General features: G+C 36.8%; 1 protein-coding gene and 3 long non-coding RNA genes across 4 annotated transcripts in view; 3 read left to right on the top strand and 1 right to left on the bottom strand.

The window, feature by feature from the left end:
• LOC136846144 (uncharacterized) overlaps positions 1 to 19,697 on the bottom strand; it is a 59,901-nt gene extending 40,204 nt beyond the window's left edge. Inside the window, exon 1 of the mRNA XM_067116913.1 lies at positions 19,492 to 19,697. Within this exon, the coding sequence (XP_066973014.1) occupies positions 19,492 to 19,645 (154 nt within the window). The 5' untranslated portion in view covers positions 19,646 to 19,697. The remainder of the gene's footprint in view (positions 1 to 19,491) is intronic.
• On the top strand, positions 311 to 3,804 carry LOC136846145 (uncharacterized). The gene is made up of 4 exons (XR_010855330.1): positions 311 to 515; positions 1,837 to 1,961; positions 2,488 to 2,571; positions 3,345 to 3,804. It is a non-coding gene; the product is annotated as an uncharacterized lncRNA (long non-coding RNA).
• On the top strand, positions 6,791 to 7,892 carry LOC136846147 (uncharacterized). The gene is made up of 3 exons (XR_010855332.1): positions 6,791 to 6,930; positions 7,172 to 7,255; positions 7,464 to 7,892. It is a non-coding gene; the product is annotated as an uncharacterized lncRNA (long non-coding RNA).
• On the top strand, positions 14,748 to 17,822 carry LOC136846146 (uncharacterized). The gene is made up of 4 exons (XR_010855331.1): positions 14,748 to 14,885; positions 15,811 to 15,935; positions 16,439 to 16,522; positions 17,362 to 17,822. It is a non-coding gene; the product is annotated as an uncharacterized lncRNA (long non-coding RNA).
• Positions 19,698 to 19,807: the final 110 nt, after the last annotated feature.

Below are 19,807 nucleotides of genomic sequence, written 5' to 3'. Positions count from 1 at the left end.
TTTTTGAGGAAAAATATGTATTTGGCCTCATTATTATTATTATTTTGTGTATTCCGTGAAATAGAAGGTTCTGCGCTTTCGTTATTACTTTACAAAACATTATTTCAATGTTTGATGTCCTGAATAAGAGACTACGAATCTCATCATCATAAATACAACGCAAATAACGAGTTCGGTTATTCTCTCTCTCTCTCTCTCTCTCTCTCTCTCTCTCTCTCTCTCTTCGTACGCCGGTCGTTCGGACGATTTCAGAACATGCACAAAACGTAAGTTGAACGGCTTAAGCTTATTGGCCAATCGATTTGTTCGTACATCGTTTGAACCAATGAGAATACAGTGGGCGGTTCGGAGAGCAGTCCTCGGCGTTGTGTATAAAAGCTTCCACTTCGCCGTTTCTCTTCATATAATAATGTACACGAAGCACCATTGGTGAGCTTGCTCCCTGTGTGTGTGTGAACGTTTGCGGTGTTCGTTGTTGACTACGGAAGGCGGTTTTGCTGTTCGCTGTTGTCAACGTAAGAACATATCCAAGTATCGTAGATTATTATCGTAGATTATTTAATTTCCTATTTTTAATACCATACTCTTATCGAAGTGTAGACATTATTTGCATGTAATTTTGTTTCCACCCTCTACCCAAACTAATCTGGTCAAACCTGACTACTACTACGAGTGGTTAGGTTTACCCACACCAGTAATCCCTTATCAGGAATCCATTTGCATATTTTTACCTCATATTTTTAGGTAATAGTTCAGTCCCTTTAAGCCCTTTTATATATAAGTAATAGAGCCATCACCATGAAGTTGTTTAATTTGTTGAAAATGTCACGTTTAAGTCGCCGCTGCGCAGGTAAAACCATAAACTACCACCTATATAAGGTTGTTGATACTACAGTTTCAGTCCCACAGTGCACCCTAGCCTGACTGATTCATCGCAATTGCCTCCTATCCACCTAAGTTCCTGCATGCCTGAAACGTAATCTCGTCCCAGCTAGTTCATAGAGTGTAGCAAAGTGACAGCAGGCTTTTGATATATCCAGGCCCTGATGAAATATATTGCCAAGTTTTCCATAATTATATTGCTAGGGATAGTGAAATATATTAGTTTTTCATATCTGCAGTAAATCAGTACTGATAAATGTATTATATTGCTAAGGATAATGAAATATATGGTTTGCATATCTGCAGTAAATCATTTCTCATCAATGTGTTGATTCTTCGTAACAGTGCCATTGTCTGCCGATACCTTAATGGATTGTTCGTAGTGCCAATTTTTTTTTTTTTGCAACCCCACTATTCCGGTCATGCACCATTCCTAAATGTAGCCCCTGTAATGTGAAAGGGTATTATTTCACTTATGGACATTAATTGCTTTCAACATAAAATATAGGTTTTTCTGTTGTATTATGATGTGATTTGAATGATTTTGAGGTTTATTTCCATCGCAAATGAATACTTATCCTTCCCCGGCAAATAATATACTGTATACAAAATTAATAAAATTACGACTTGTCAGAATACTGCTCTCCATAGCTAATACGGCAAAACTGTGTTTACTGATTACAGTTTTGCCGTATTAGCTATGGAGAGGGGGGGTGCAGTATTCTGACAAGTCGTAATTTTATTAATTTTGTATACAGTATATCATTTGCCGGGGAAGGATAAGTATTCATTTGCGATGGAAATAAACCTCAAAATCATGTAAATCACATCATAATACAACAGAAAAACCTATATTTTATGTTGAAAGCAATTAATGTCCATATGAAATAATACCTGTGAAAGTATTATATAAACGGCCACGGTAATGTGTAGTTAATCTTTTAATTTTTATAGGTACAGTTGTCCGTAATTAGGAATTATGGATAGCAAGAGTGAGGGCAAATACACCGGCATCGGTGACAAGGCCGATTTGGACAACCATTCCAATCAGTGCAATCCTAACAACAAGGAATATGCAGGTTAGTGAAACAAGGGTACGGGCACAAAATGACATCAATTACCATGAGCAAGGTGAACCACACTGCCAGTATACCATGAGGAGCAAGGGTGACCACACTGCTAATATACAAGTTGATAAATATAAGAATATTATAACTAGGCAATACTGTATACAAGAATACTATATCTACACTAAACTGGGCGTGCAGAAGTTAGCTCTAGACAGCAACTGTAATGAAACCTGTGCAACCCTAGGCTATACTGTTAGCTTAAAGCTGTAACTAGCGCTAGGCTATGCTAGGTGTATAGTGAACCGATGTATATATACCTTTGGTTATGTTTATATATTAGAGTAGTTCTCTTTAAAATACCCAAGGCCTCTAAGCTCCTGTAACTGTCAAGCCTCTAAGCTAACTTTATGCCAGTCAGTTACTTGTCATAGCTAAACCAAAATTGTAGAACGTATAAAATGTGAAGCTTGTAATGCTCCTCAGTGTGGTGCCATGATAAAAGGCCATGTTCAATGTCTGGCAATGCCTTTTTCAGGCCACAAGTCGGAATTTGGGGGGACCAAAGCCGATGCCGACAACCATGCCAACCAGTGCAACCCGAACAACCCCTCCTACAAAGGTATGTGAAAGCCTAGCTTAGGTTAGTAAGTTGTACTTTGTCAGCCTGGGCCTATAAAGTATGAAAGCCAAGCTTAGGTTAGTAAGTTTGTACGTTGTCAGCCTGGGCCTACAAAGGACCGGGGTCTTTTCACTTTAAACCTGTTGAGTATTTTCGACTACTTTAATAAATTGTACTTTGTTAGCCTGTGCTTGTAAATACAAAGTACGGTTTCTTTTCAGTTTGAACAACTTTCTTTGATTTCAGTTTGAACAACTTTCTTTGAATAAGTATTTTAGACTTTAATAAGTAGCTTAGGTTGGTAAGCTGTATTTTGTCAGCCAGGGCCGTAGCCTAAGTTAGCAAGTTTTACTTTGTCAGCCAGCCTAGGTTAGCAAGTTGTACTTTGTCAGCCTGGGCCTTTAAATACAAAGTACCAGTGTATTTTCAGTTTAAACAACTTTTTTAAACAACTTGCGGATGGGCCTTTAAATACAAAATACCAGTTTATTTTCAGTTTAAACAACTTGCGGGTGGGCCTTTAATTACAAAGTACAGGTTTTAAGGGTAAACAAATTGCCATTAATAAGCAATTTAGACTATGTATTGTAGCCCATCAGAAATGTAGGAATTGAACGGTTTTAAATTCAGAAATGAGTTATCAGAAATGTAGGAATTGAACGGTTTTAAATTCAGAAATGAGTTACTAAACTGTTTTGCAACCATTTTGATGTTACTTATGAAACGGTTTTTATACAATGCTTGATTTTTTACTAACACAAATATCTTTACAGGAGGCAAGTAAGCACGGGAATTGTACTTGAAATTTGCACAACATGACTGAAATCACCATCCGGCGCTCGACGATGTAGGTATTCGTCCATCCTAGAAAACACTTAAAACCTAATTTTACATCTTTTCATATTTCTTGTATAATTTTTTTTTCAACTGCCAGTCAATGAAATGTACCTGGTAATTTCAACCGCCAGTCGACTGTGAACGTTGTGTATAATTTCAGGTCTACCTGTGCTTTATATAATGTATTTGGTTATTTTAAATAACCTTGCCATGTAATTAGTCGAGCTGCCAAGTGTTGAAATCTAAATTTTGTGATTTTACGTTTGACTTCAAATACCATCTACAACTGTTGAATGTAACCTTATATAATTGAAATTTAGCACAAACATTTGACGTGAAATTTCCACCTTTACATGTTGAATGTAATATTATCAAATAAATTTTAATTTAGAACAATTATTTATATAACCCACCATTAATGTAATTTCGACCAATTTATATAACCCACCGTTATTATAGTTTAAACATTGACGATTCAGTATACTTAAAATCAAGCAATCGGGGTCCGAAGGAACTAAACTAAATATTTTCTTGAGACTTACAAAGTTGGACAAATTTTGCACAATTCGTATGGGAAAATCAAATGTTCCGAAATGCCAGAGATTTCAAAAAGAAAATCTACGAAATCTGCAAAACGCCATTGGTGATGGTTGGATCCTACGAAATCTGAAAAACGCCATTGGTGATGGTTTGATCCCTTCGAAGGAAATTTCCTAAGTTTGCTGTCCCCACCGGAAAATACACAAAAATCTTAGAATTCGAATGGAGAAAATGGCCCAAAGCAATGTTCAGAGATACAAAAATTTCAACATGGAAGGTTTTTGGTGAAAATGTCAAATACTTCATAACTGGATATCGAACCCCGTTCCGAATTATCTTCGGCCGGCTTTCCACCTAACAATTCTTCGCCTAACAAGTTATTCATAGGGCAACTGCGAGGCTTTCCTCCTGCACCTCTAACCTTTCCCTACAATTTATTGCAACTGCGAGGTATTCCTCTGCACCTCTAACCTTGCCCTGTCAAATTTAATTTGTCCTGAGTAACCTCACAAGTCCCAACAAAACCACTAGTCTACATGAATGACAATTGCTACTCGGCAAACAAACCATCTATATACTATACGAAGTCTCTTCCCTTCTTATACAAGCTGCATAACCATATGCTCTACCTGGTGTCTGCCTTCGTACACGAAAGAGCGAGAAAGAGTACGAAAGCTTACACTGTTACGCCAGAAGAAGAGCGTCCTGATACCTATATCTGCTTCTGTAATGCATACGAAACTGTAGGAGGAAATTTAACATAAGAAAATTTTCCCAAAATGCTACGTGAACGCGCATGCCCCGATTAGGTTCTATCAACATTGCCAACACCATGTTTATTGTTAAAAATTAGTTGGTTACAGCTAGGTGCCGAAGCGGCGCTTCCAAACGAGGCTATAGTAATGCCTTTGAGGCAAAACGCGAAGAGCACTGCCGGCATTACCCCCTAAACCCTAAGGGGACATCAGAGGGGGGAAGCATTTGGACAATGGATAACTTAATGTACCAGTGAAATAGTTTTCATGTCAGTATACCATCTCCAAATAAATAGTTTTAGATAAAATAGTTTTAGCATCTCGCTAAATAAAATCCAAATTAATAGTTTTGGGCAAAATTTAGGGCATAGGTGTGGCCTAAGACTACTGAACCGCGCTTTCTCGCTACTGTCATTCTCTAAGACGTATCGTTTGATGGAAACAAAACGAAAATGTTTAATATAAAAGTACAACTATTTAGAATGTAGTATCGTAAGTCGTCCTAAAATGCTCTCACAGTAGCATAAAGGACAGTAACCATCTGGCCAACTTATTACTACGCAATTTTAATAAAAAGGTCAATTTTACTTTATATTATGACATAAGATTAATGATTATCTGATTTCAAAACCGAAACCATCACCGAACGTGTGCCAGAATAATACGCTGAAAACTAAGGCATGTTAACAGAAAGCTTATCTACCAGTTAACACAAAAACATTGGCAGGCTAAACATATTCCAGTAGCTTTGCTTGGGGAATCTATTTTAGTTTCTCCTGACGAATTCTTGCGCCTATTCTGCAAGCACAAGCTACACAACGAACTACTGTCGAAGTAGAGAAGGAAAAATAATCGCTTTCGGATTTTCAAAGAGGCCGGAGGAAGGTTGATAAACACCGCCACCATAGAACTCAAATTACTCCACTTCAGTTATTCTCTCTCTGAGCACAACCTTATGAAGGGGAAACGAACCTGAAATCCACGAAACTGCTGAAACTAGTGTAATGATGGAAATCGTCCTTTTGAATTAATGACAATACCCTTCATAATTGGTGGACTGGAAAAACGAATTGGTTTTCATCTTATCAATAAGTTGACTTAACCACTCGAAATTGAGATTGTCTATGATCGAGTGTGAGTGCGTAAGTTCAACCAAGTGCGTAGTTGCGTAAGCTCAACTCGCGCTGTTCAAGACGTGTGTGGCGACTTCAGAGGGGAAAGGGATGTAGTTCCCCTTATTTTCATTTGAGATGCCACATTTCTCCTTGTAAAAGGTATGCACATATCATAGTTTATGTTGTACATGTTGCCATAACACTTAATAGTGTTCTTGTGTAACAGCAAGTTACCGAGAGTTGTTATGGTAATGTTACGTAAGTTGCAACGTGATGAGCTTGCATGTGGTTGCAGTGCCACCAACCGTAGGCTAAGATGTGTGATATTCTTCCATAATTTTATGAATATACAGTATATCAATTCTTGACTTCAATTCCACCTCTTATGCATGAAAAGCCAGGCTAACTGTGTAATGTAACAGTTAAGTTAGGCATGAGCGCAGCATAGCCTAGGCTTAGGACTGCATGCTGTTTGGCACAAGATGGCTGTCCTAAATGAACTTTTTGCATTACAGGGAACCACTCTAGGGCATTCGTATTACATGAACCAGTCTAGGGCATTCGTAATACATGAACCAGTCTAGGGCATTCGTATTACATGAACCAGTCTAAGGTATCTGTACAAGAACCAGTATAAGCACCTATGTAAGAACCAGTTGTAACAGTTATGGAAGGAATAACAGTTATGGAAGGAACATTAGGAATAAGTTGTTTACACCATGTAACCTACTAAGAAGCATTAAACAACCCGCGGAAGTCGGCGTTTCATTTGATATGTTCCGTCCCCTTGGGATGATTGAAATATATTGCTCCGCTTGGGATGTTAATGCTAAATCATTTCTGATACATACGCCTATGTATTTATTGTACGTACTAGTGCCATTATTTGCTGGTACCTTAATGTATTGATGGTTCATAGTAGCCTCAGTAGCCCTTCTAATGAAAGTATTTAAAAACCTCCATGGTAATGTATTTATTCATTGTTCAGGTACAGTTCTGTAATTAGCAGTTATGGATAGAAAGAGTGAGGGCAAATACACCGGTACTGGTGACAAGGCCGATTTGGACAACCATGCCAATCAGTGTAATCCTAAACAACAAGGAATACGCAGGTTAGTGAAACGACGGTGCAGCCAAAAGCTGATGTAACCTAAACTACCATTATGAACAAAGGATTAGAATGAAGCTCTTGTAAATGTAAAGGCTTGTGATCTAACTGTAAGCCATTTCAATTACTTGCCAAGCCTTTAACGTAGCTCTTATGAAATGCAAAGCCATTAATGCATCTCGCTGTGCTGACATGCTAAAACAAAAAGGCCATGTCCAGTGAATGGCTGTCAATGCGTTTTTCAGGCCACAAGTCAGAATTTGGGGGGACCAAAGCCGATGCCGACAACCATGCCAACCAGTGCAACCCGAACAATCCTTCCTACAAAGGTAAGAATGTGAAAGCCTAGTCCAGAAAGTTGTACTTTGAACTTTGTCAGCCTGGGCCTAAAAAGTACGGGGTTCATATCAGTTTAAACTACTTTCAAATTTACTTTTAAAGTTATTTAAAATATGGTATCAGATCAGAAATGTATAGCTATTAAACAATCTTTTTAAAATCATTGCTTGATTATTGTGTTAACAAATTTCTTTACAGGAAACAAGTAGACCCCCGGAATTGTAGGGAAAGTTTGGAAATTTGCACAACTTCACTGAAATCACCATCGGGCACTCGACGATGTAGTCATTCGACCATCCAAGATGACTATCAGATTTTATTTTTTTCAACTGCTATTCAATCAAATGTACCTACTTTTGTTTTCAAACCACTAGCCGACAGTGAACGTTGTGTATAATTTCAGGTGTACCTGCAATACATTTATTTTTTCAAGTAGCTTTGCTATTTAATTTGAAGTCGAGCTTGCCAAGTGGTGAAATCTTAAATTGTAATTTTTACATTTGACTTAAAATTCCATCAACTGCGAAATGTAACCTTGTATAACAAGTGAAATTTAGCGCACATTTGACGTGAAATTTCCACCCTTACATGTTGAATGTAACATTGTAATAAATTTACTTTAATTTCGAGCAATTATTTTTAACCCACCATTAGCAATTATTTTTAACCCACCATTAGTATCAAGTCTAAACCTTGACGGGTTAGTATACTTTAAATCAAACTGGGTTTCATCATGAAATATTCATAACACAAATCGTATATTTCGAATGAAAGAAGTGGTCAGAGAATTTATATGAATTTTGAACATGCAAGAACGGCTTCGGCGAAAATGTTCAAATATTGCCAAGTATTCGAGAAATACCAGAGGTTCTTGTAATACATGTCCCATAAGATTGGCCGGCAAATAATTACCACGACTACTAATTCGTTTCCCATTAGATTGGCCGACAAGAATTTGGCACAAAATTTTTTGCGATTCATAGGGCAACTGCTAGGTTTTCCTCCTGTTACACCTCTCGAACCTTTCCCTGTCAATTTGTTTGTCTGAGTAACCTCACAGGTCCCAACAAAACCTCTATTCTACATAGAATATCACAATTGCTACTGCAAACCAGATATATATACATTACAGAGTGTGCCTTCATACACAAGCGGTAAACCAACAAAACCTCTATGCTACATAGAATATCACAATTGCTACTCTGCAAACCAGATATATATACATTACAGAGTGTGCCTTCATACACAAGCGGTAAACCAACAAAACCTCTATGCTACATAGAATATCACAATTGCTACTCTGCAAAACCAGATATATATACATTACAGAGTGTGCCTTCATACACAAGCGGTAAACCAACAAAACCTCTATGCTACATAGAATATCACAATTGCTACTCTGCAAACCAGATATATATACATTACAGTGTGCCTTCATACACAAGCGGTAAACCATGTTATATAGTATACAGTCTGCCTTCTTGTACAAGCTGTATAACCATATGTACTTCACCCACTGTCTGCCTTCGTACACAAGAGCGAGAGTACGAAAGCTCTGTACTGTTACGCCAGAAGAAGAGCGTCCAAATACCTATATATATCAGCTTGCATACAAAACCATAAGGGAAATTTAAAATTTTCCCGCAATTCTACTAAACGAGTGTTTCCGATTAGGTTCTATGTCAACATTGCAAACATCAATAAGTTTATATGTTTAAAAGTTGTTCCGCAGAGTGAAGTAAAGAGGCTACACAGCTAGGGGCCGAAGCAACGCTTCCAAACCAAGTTTAGTAATGCCCTTCAGGCAAAACGCCAAGAGCACTGGCTGCATTACCCCCTAAACCCTAAAGGGACATCGGCTACATCGCGGGAAACATTGGAACAGTGGATAACTTACGTACCAGTGAAATCATTTAAATTCAATGTAATCAGAACAGCATCTCGCCAAATGAATAGTTTTAGGCAAAATTTAGGCCACATGTGTGGCCTAGGCCACTAAACTACTCGCTACTGTCATTCTCTAAGGCGTATAGTTTGATGGGAACAAAACGAAAATTTATATAAAACACGACTAATTTGAATCTAATATCGTAAGTTATCCTTTTTTAATCGAATATCGCAAGTTGTATTTTACGTCATCCTAAAATGCTCACAGTAACATATTTAAAGGACACTAACCAACTGGCCTACTTATCACTAAGCAATATTAAGATTTCTACTTTATATGACAAGATTAATGATGTTCCGACTTCAAAACCGAAACCATCACTGAACGTGTGCCACAATAATACGCTGAAAAAGTGAAAATTTAAGACGTTAACAGAAAGCTTATCTACCGGCTAACACAAAAACATGACCGGGCTAGACATACTTCAGTAGCTTTGCTTACCTGTGGAATGTATTTTAATTTCTCCTGAACAATTCTTGCGCCAATTCTGCCAGCACAAGCTACACAAAGAACCACTCTCACAGTAGCGAAGGAAAAAAAAATAATTACGGATTTTTAAAGAGGCCGACAGAAGGTTGATAACCACCACCGCCACCAAAGAACTCAAATTACTCCACTTCAGTTATTCCCTCTCTGAGCACAACCTTATGAAGGGGAAACGAACCTAAAAATCACGAAACTGCTGAAACTAGATGACTATATATATATATATATATATATATATATATATATATATATATATATATATATATATATATATATATATATATAATTATATATATATATATTATATTATATATAGAAAACATCTTCAATTGTCACTATCCCCTATGATCATAACTTAATGAAAGGGAAATGAGCCTAAAATTATGAAACTGCTGAAACCAGGGACTCTATAACAGGTAAACTCTATATATATATATATATATATATATATATATATATATATATATATATATATATATATATATATATATATATATATATATATATATATATATATTGTTACGTGTAGGGTCTTGGCTGATCATTTATTGTTCAATTTACGTAATTTTCATGGCCCTGCAAACCAAGAATACACGTAACCTGCCACTTGAAGCCAAAAGTCGACCTCAAAGACAGTCGTTAATTAGCCAAAGGTCGCCAGTTAAAGGTAATTAACCTTAACAAAGAATATTCAAAGAATAAAGACTTTATCATAAACGTCCACCAACTGCAGACGCATACAAGAATCTCTACTCGTTAAGATGATTTTAGATTTCAAACGTAACGGTTCCTCCAAACATTTGAACGCTAGGCATAAGAAAGCATCGAGACTTAAACTGATTTGCTTACCCTAAATCCTAGGTATTTTACTGGAATAACGGGGTTGAAGCTAACAATATAATAATTTGGCTTAATCTAGACTTCGTGAACACATATACCGTAAGTGGTGGCTGAAGGAGGAAACAAAGGAAATTCGAAATACAGAAAAAGTTACTAGTCAATCGACGAAGCTTCAACAAGAATCGGACTTACCAGGAGTCAGGATTCTGGCAGTCTTCCCAATTCACTAATTAATATAGACGTAGGAGTAAAAGTGGTAAAGAACAAAGAAGACCGTTCTGGCACGCACGTTGCGCACTCCCTTGTTCGTGGACAGTCTCTCTCTCTCTCTGCCTGTTCCCTGACCGGCCTAGGTCAAAAACAGTCACACCCTAGGCATCTGCATTCTGTTAAAAACATTCGCCAAGAGACAGGTAGAAAGGAAAAAAGGACCTTAGGACCACCTATTTTTAAGGCTGATATGGGAATTTTCCTATAGGGGAAAAATGGCTAAATGCTACCTATCCTTTCCAATGGACGTTAAAGTTTGAACTGAAGACGCTCCTAATATAGACAACATCTTTTCCCGGTCTCGGTCAGGCTGATATTATTTACAATCAAAAGTTACGAGGGCGAACAGCAGTAATATTTATAAATATATAAATATATATATATATATATATATATATATATATATATATATATATATATATATATATATATATATATATATATTTATTTACTTTTACGACAGGGACTCACTTCCGTTCTGCTCACTGGCTGATCTTTAAGCTTTATCGACGTCTGAAAAAATGAGGCGAGGATTGTAGTCATAGATGTGTGTATATATTATATATATATATATATATATATATATATATATATATATATATATATATATATATATATGTATATATATATATAACATATAATTTAACTTATTTAATAATGTTTTGTCTGTATGAGAGAGAGAGAGAGAGAGACGTTTCAATAGACATGTTTACTGCGAAACGTATCTGCTGGGTCTTGAAGCAAGAAGAAGAAAAAAAAAAAAAACATTCGCCATGCGGGATGACTACCAACGCAAAGCCACAAGTACGATATCTGGACCGCAAAATAAGTTTTTTTTCCCTTTTACCAACGTCAACGAACAAAGTGCTTGCTTCCTAATAAGGGCCAATAGTCAATAACTGTGCAGTGACTTTCATTTCCTGAACTGGACAAAACGATCAGTTTGCACTGAAGCACAAACTCGATTTCACCGTGACTTTTATTCCATTCTTGTCAAGCTATACTGCAACCCGAGAATTATCGCATAATCATTGTTTTTTTCCCCTTAACATTTAATCTTTTGTAATATATTTACTGTCGTGTTATAGTTTGTAAATCAACTTAAGCCTAAAGGTTCGCCCAGAGCTCTGTAACAGACCCCAAAACAAATGGTTGCTACGCAATATTCGTATTCGTATTCCCATGGCAACGACAGACAGAACAGTCGATAAACGTATCGCTAATGCCTGCCACCCGAAACTGTGGCCCCACAGAAAGTCCCTCCTACTGCCCCAGTGGAAAATTCTCTACCCTGTGCTCCGTATAATGCAGAATGGATGCCAAACCTGTCACCTTTGTAGTGTATATTCAGCCAGGAATGTCTTGAAAATGTGCCTATCCCTCATATATAAATAGATCAAAATGTTAATAACAGAAACACACGAATGAATGCGTCAATAAAGATATATATATACATATATATATATATATATATATATATATATATATATATATATATATATATATATATATATATATATATATATATTGTACAAGCAACTAAATGAACTGGTTTACTATACTTAGAACCACAATCGTATAGTATTTACACGAAACCATATAATTATACGAATGGTAAAAGAAAAGTACGTAATTGAAATTGACATATTCTAAGCATAAAAAATGCTAAAATATTAAACCCCGCTAGTTTGATATGACCGGAACTTTTAAAAGAAAAAAAAAAAAAACAACATATAGTCTACTGAATTTACTTGCAGCGTAAGGCTTTAATGTGATAACTGCGTTCGAAAATGCAACAGGTCTCAAGCTGGATAGAGCTAAAACTAGTATTACTGGGATCAGGAATCGTTGGGGGGAGCAGATAATGTGCTTAATAAACAGAATCTAGACTTATGCAGAACTGAGAATTGGTTGACAGAATCTAGACCTATGCAGAACTAGGAACTGGTTGACAGAAGTTAGACCTATGCAGGACTGGGAGTTGGTTGACATAATCAAGACCTATGCAGAACGGGGAACTGGTTGACAGAATCTAGACCTATGCAGAACTGGGAATTAGTTGACAGAAACTAGACCAATACAGAACTGGGAATTGGTTGACAGAATCTAGACCTATGCAGGACTGGGAATTGGTTGTCCGTGAGCTTGCAGACAGCAATGAATTATTGTAGGTACGCTTGATAAAGTATATGGCCAGAAAATAAATGAAATATATATTTTTAGAGATTTATAGAGGCAAGTATCAGCCAGTGGGCAGAGCAACTTCGTTTTTAACCCCCACCCCAAATGAAGGTGGTCTGAATTTAGCACATCATTAAACTGCCTTAATTCTTGCAAATAAAAGTCTTAAAGAAGCCTCATTTGGAAGGGAAACGTCTTCAAGAAGCCTTATTTGGAAGGGAAAGGAACTTTCGTTCCATCAAAACAAAACCGAACCATTTCGTAGAAACTGCCCTGTGTAGAGACTAGTCCTTTGTTACTCCTATACTCATTGAGTCTATTCTAATGGAACATGAGACTGATCCACAAGGATCCAAACTTTCCTACTTTAAAAAGCAAAGCCATTTACACATCGTTTGCCAAGATTCCAGAGGAACATTTACTGATTCGTGAACTGGTAACAGGAGAGGAAATTTACATTCACGTAAATGAGGTACAAACATAGTACGATTACAATGACTGAATGACAGAAATTATGAAATGAAGGCTATTGCAGCTTCTGTAATGCTCCAGGGTACACAATACACGTATTTTGAATTTTGTCGTAAGGGCACCAATGTTTTTAACCGATACGTTGATGTGTCCCGCTTCTGATAACGAATTTTGGATATAAAAGGACACAGAAGATAAAATCAAAGCAATATTGTTATTCACTAATGTACTGAATTTTATCTAGGTCAGTGCTGTTGAAAACTTATGAAAGTGGAACTCAATTTTCTCAATGGCAAACTTAATACTACAAATGGTTTTGAAATCCACCCATAGGAATAATATATAATACACGCACACACACACACACACACACACACACACACACACACACACACACACATATATATATATATATATATATATATATATATATATATATATATATATATATATATATATATATATAAAAGTAACCAATTCATTAATGGCAGTGGCACATAAAATGTCCTGTCCGAATGTGGATACCATATACGATGGTTTTGTATCATCTGACTTCTAACACCCAATACATAAACCAGTCCTAAGAAAAATAACATTCCTATTGTACAACAGTATCGTGCGCATATATATATAAGAGAAAAGGACAAGTTTTTCCCCGTGACATGGAGATTAAAATCGATCTTCTAAAATGAAAAATGACACTTTGATGCCCACGGCACAACTGAAACTAAATATCCTTGTATTGCAAGCACCTGATTGACCGTGATTCAGTATATATGTATTAAACATACATAAAGGTTTATACTCATCAAGCTGTTTTCTAAAAATTACAGGAAAATAGTCAGGAGGAATTTTGTATTTTGGAATGACGCCAAAATGAAAAGGAAATTGCAATATTTAGTACTTGATTTAAAATATACAATTTTTTTGAGGAAAAAATATGTATTTGGCCTCATTATTATTCTTATTTTGTGTATTCCGTGAAATAGAAGGTTCTGCGCTTTCGTTATTACTTTACAAAACATTATTTCAATGTTTGATGTCCTGAATAAGAGACTACGAATCTCATCATCATAAATACAACGCAAATAACGAGTTCGGTTATTCTCTCTCTCTCTCTCTCTCTCTCTCTTCGTACGCCGGTCGTTCGGACGATTTCAGAACATGCACAAAACGTAAGTTGAACGGTTTAAGCTTATTGGCCAATCGATTTGTTCGTACATCGTCTGAACCAATGAGAATACAGTGGGCGGTTCGGAGAGCAGTCCTCGGCGTTGTGTATAAAAGCTTCCACTTCGCCGTTTCTCTTCATATAATAATGGACACGAAGTAACATTGATGAGCTTGCTCCCTTTGTGTGTGTGAACGTTTGCGGTGTTCATTATTATCTACGTAAGGCGGTTTTGCTGTTCGCTGTTGTCAACGTAAGAACATCATATCCAAGTATCGTAGATAATTTTCGTAGATTATTTAATTTCCTATTTTTAGTACTATACTCTTATCGAAGTGTAGACATTATTTGCATGTAATTTTGTTTCCACCCTCAACCCAAACTAATCTGGTCGAACCTGACTACTACCACGAGTGGTTAGGTTTACCCACATCAGTAATCCCTTATCAGGAATCCATTTTGCATATTTTTACCTCATATATTTCTAGGTAATAGTTCAGTCCCTTTAAGCCCTTTTATATATAAGTAATAGAGCCATCACCATCAAGTTGCTTAAGTTGTTGAAAATGTCACGTTTAAGTCGCCGCTGCGCAGGTAAAACCATAAACTACCACCTATATAAATATTTTGATATTACAGTTTCAGTCCCACAGTGCACCCTAGCCTGACTGATTCATCGCAATTGCCTCCTATCCACCTAAGTTCCTGCATGCCCGAAACGTAATCTCGTCCCAGCTAGCTCATAGAGTGTAGCAAAGTGACAGCAGGCTTTTGATATATCCAGGCCCTGATGAAATATATTGCCAAGTTTTCCATAACTATATTGCTAGGGATAGTGAAATATATCAGCTTTGCATCTTGGCATAACTATATTGCTAGGGATAGTGAAATATATTAGTTTTGCATATATGCAGTAAATCAGTACTGATAAATGTATTATATTGCTAAGGATAATGATATATATGGTTTGCATTTCTGCAGTAAATCATTTCTCATCAATGTATTGATTCTTCGTAACAGAGCCATTGTCTGCTGATACCTTAGTGGACATTGTTCGTAGTGCCAATTTTTTTTTGCAACCCCACTATTCCGGTCATGCTGCATTCCAAAGTGTAGCCCCTGTAATGTGAAAGTATTATATAAACGGCCACGGTAATGTCTAGTTAATTTTTTTTTAGGTACAGTTGTCCGTAATTAGGAATTATGGATAGCAAGAGTGAGGGCAAATACACCGGCATCGGTGACAAGGCCGATTTGGACAACCATTCCAATCAGTGCAATCCTAACAACAAGGAATACGCAGGTTAGTGAAACAGTTGTACCGGCACAAGATGACTTAAATTACCATGAGCAAAGTTAACCACAGTATGCTAGTATACCATGAGGAGCAAGGGTAACCACACTGCTAATATACAAGTTGATAAATATAAGAATACTATAACTAGGCAATACTGTATACAAGACTACTATATCTACACTAAACTGGACGTGCAGAAGTTAGCTCTAGACAGCAACTGTAATGAAACCTGTGCAACCCTAGGCTATACTGTTAGCTTAAAGCTGTAACTAGCGCTAGGCTATGCTAGGTGTATAGTGAACCGATGTATATATACCTTTGGTTATGTTTATTTATTAGAGTAGTTCTCTTTAAAATACCCAAGGCCTCTAAGCTAACTGTATGCCAGTCAGTTACTTGTCATAGCTAAACCAATATTGTAGAACGTATAAAATGTGAAGCATGTAATGCTCCTCACTGTGGTGCAATGATAAAAGGCCATGTTCAATGTCTGGCAATGCCTTTTTCAGGCCACAAGTCGGAATTTGGGGGGACCAAAGCCGATGCCGACAACCATGCCAACCAGTGCAACCCGAACAACCCCTCCCACAAAGGTATGTGAAAGCCAAGCTTAGGTTAGTAAGTTGTACTTTGTCAGCCTGGGCCTATAAAGTACAAGGTATGTGAAAGACAAGCTTAGGTTAGTAAGTTGTACTTTGTCAGCCTGGTCCTATAAAGTACAAAGTATGTGAAAGCCAAGCTTAGGTTAGTAAGTTGTACTTTTGTCAGCCTGGGCCTATAAAGTACAAAGGTATGTGAAAGCCAAGCTTAGGTTAGTAAGTTTGTACGTTGTCAGCCTGGGCCTACAAAGGACCGGGGTCTTTTCACTTTAAACCTTTTGAGTATTTTCGACTATAATATTTTGTACTTTGTTAGCCTGTGCCTGTAAATACAAAGTACGGTTTCTTTTCAGTTTGAACAACTTTCTTTGAATAAGAATTTTAGACTAATAAGTAGCTTAGGTTGGTAAGCTGTATTTTGTCAGCCAGGGCCGTAGCCTAAGTTAGCAAGTTTTACTTTGTCAGCCAGCCTAGGTTAGCAAGTTGTACTTTGTCAGCCTGGGCCTTTAAATACAAAGTACCAGTGTATTTTCAGTTTAAACAACTTTTTTAAACAACTTGGGGATGGGCCTTTAAATACAAAGTACCAGTTTATTTTCAGTTTAAACAACTTGCGGGTGGGTCTTTAATTACAAAGTACAGGTTTTAAGGGTAAACAAATTGCCATTGATAACCATTTTAGACTATGTATTGTAGCCCATCAGAAATGTAGGAATTGAACGGTTTTAAATTCAGAAATGAGTTACTAAACTGTTTTGCAACCATTTTGATGTTACTTATGAAACGGTTTGGATACAATGCTTGATTTTTTACTAACACAAATATCTTTACAGGAGGCAAGTAAGCACGGGGAATTGTACTTGAAATTTGCACAACATGACTGAAATCACCATCCGGCGCTCGACGATGTAGGTATTCGTCCATCCTAGAAAACACTTAAAACCTAATTTTACATCTTTTCATATTTCTTGTATAATTTTTTTTTCAACTGCTAGTCAATCAAATGTACCTGGTAATTTCAACCGCCAGTCGACTGTGAACGTTGTGTATAATTTCAGGTGTACCTGTGCTTTATATAATGTATTTGTTTTTTTGAAATAACCTTGCCATGTAATTAGTCGAGCTGCCAAGTGATGAAATCTAAATTTTGTGATTTTACATTTGACTTCAAATACCATCTACAACTGTTGAATGTAACCTTATATAATTGAAATTTAGCACAAACATTTGACGTGAAATTTCCACCTTTACATGTTGAATGTAATATTATCAAATAAATTTTAATTTAGAACAATTATTTATATAACCCACCATTAATGTAATTTCGACCAATTTATATAACCCACCGTTATTATAGTTTAAACATTGACGGTTCAGTATACTTAAAATCAAGCAATCGGTGTCCGAAGACTAAACTAAATATTTTCTTGAGACATACAAAGGAAATTTGGACAAATTTTGCACAATTCGTATGGGAAAATCAAATGTTCCGAAATGCCAGAGATTTCAAAAAGAAAATCTACGATATCTGCAAAACGCCATTGGTGATGGTTTGATCCTACGAAGTCTGCAAAACGCCATTGGTGATGGTTTGATCCCTTCGAAGGAAATTTCCTAAGTTTGCTGTCCCCACCGGAAAATACACTGAAAAATCTTAGAATTCGAATGGAGAAAATGGCCCAAAGCAATGTTCAGAGATACAAAAATTTCGACATGGAAGTTTTTTGGTGAAAATGTCAAATACTTCATAACTGGATTATCGAACCCCGTTCCGAATTATCTTCGGCCGGCTTTCCACCTAACAATTCTTCGCCTAACAAGTTATTCATAGGGCAACTGCGAGGCTTTTCTCCTACACCTTTAACCTTTCCCTACAATTTATTCATAATGCAACTGCGAGGTATTCCTCTGCACCTCTAACCTTGCCCTGTCAAATTTAATTTGTCCTGAGTAACCTCACAAGTCCCAACAAAACCACTAGTGTACATGAATGACAATTGCTACTCGGCAAACAAACCATCTATATACTATACGAAGTCTCTTCCCTTCTTATACAAGCTGCATAACCATATGCTCTACCTGGTGTCTGCCTTCGTACACGAAAGAGCGAGAAAGAGTACGAAAGCTTACACTGTTACGCCAGAAGAAGAGCGTCCTGATACCTATATCTGCTTCTGTAATGCATACGAAACTGTAGGAGGAAATTTAACATAAGAAAATTTTCCCAAAATGCTACGTGAACGCGCATGCCCCGATTAGGTTCTATCAACATTGCCAACACCATGTTTATTGTTAAAAATTAGTTGGTTACAGCTAGGTGCCGAAGCGACGCTTCCAAACGAGGCTATAGTAATGCCTTTGAGGCAAAACGCGAAGAGCACTGAAGGCATTACCCCCTAAACCCTAAGGGGACATCAGAGGGGGGAAGCATTTGGACAATGGATAACTTAATGTACCAGTGAAATAGTTTTCATGTCAGTATACCATCTCCAAATAAATAGTTTTAGATAAAATAGTTTTAGCATCTCGCTAAATAAAATCCAAATTAATAGTTTTGGGCAAAATTTAGGGCATAGGTGTGGCGTAAGACTACTGAACTACGCTTTCTCGCTACTGTCATTCTCTAAGACGTATCGTTTGATGGAAACAAAACGAAAATGTTTATTATAAAAGTACGACTATTTAGAATGGAGTATCGTAAGTCGTCCTAAAATGCTCTCACAGTAGCATAAAGGACAGTAACCAACTGGCCAACTTATTACTACGTAATTTTAATAAAAAGGTCAATTTTACATTATATTATGACATAAGATTAATGATGATCTGATTTCAAAACCGAAACCATCACCGAACATGTGTGCCACAATAATACGCTGAAAACTGAGACATGTTAACAGAAAGCTTATCTACCAGTTAACACAAAAACATTGGCAGGCTAAACATATTCCAGTAGCTTTGCTTACCTGGGGAATCTATTTTAGTTTCTCCTGACGAATTCTTGCGCCTATTCTGCAAGCACAAGCTACACAACGAACTACTGTCGAAGTGGAGAAGGAAAAATAATCGCTTTCGGATTTTCAAAGAGGCCGGAGGAAGGTTGATAAACACCTCCACCATAGAATTCAAATTACTCCACTTCAGTTATTCTCTCTCTGAGCACAACCTTATGAAGGGGAAACGAACCTAAAAACCACGAAACTGCTGAAACTAGTCTAATTGTCAGTCCCCCTACCATGGTTTTCTCAGCCCCCTATGATCATAACTTAATGAAAGCAAAAT

This window comes from Macrobrachium rosenbergii, chromosome 14 (genome assembly GCF_040412425.1).
Source record: "Macrobrachium rosenbergii isolate ZJJX-2024 chromosome 14, ASM4041242v1, whole genome shotgun sequence".
Taxonomy (NCBI): Eukaryota; Metazoa; Arthropoda; class Malacostraca; order Decapoda; family Palaemonidae; genus Macrobrachium; species Macrobrachium rosenbergii.
The sequence above is the reverse complement of the archived record's forward strand: the minus strand, read 5'-3'. Positions and strand labels throughout refer to the sequence as shown.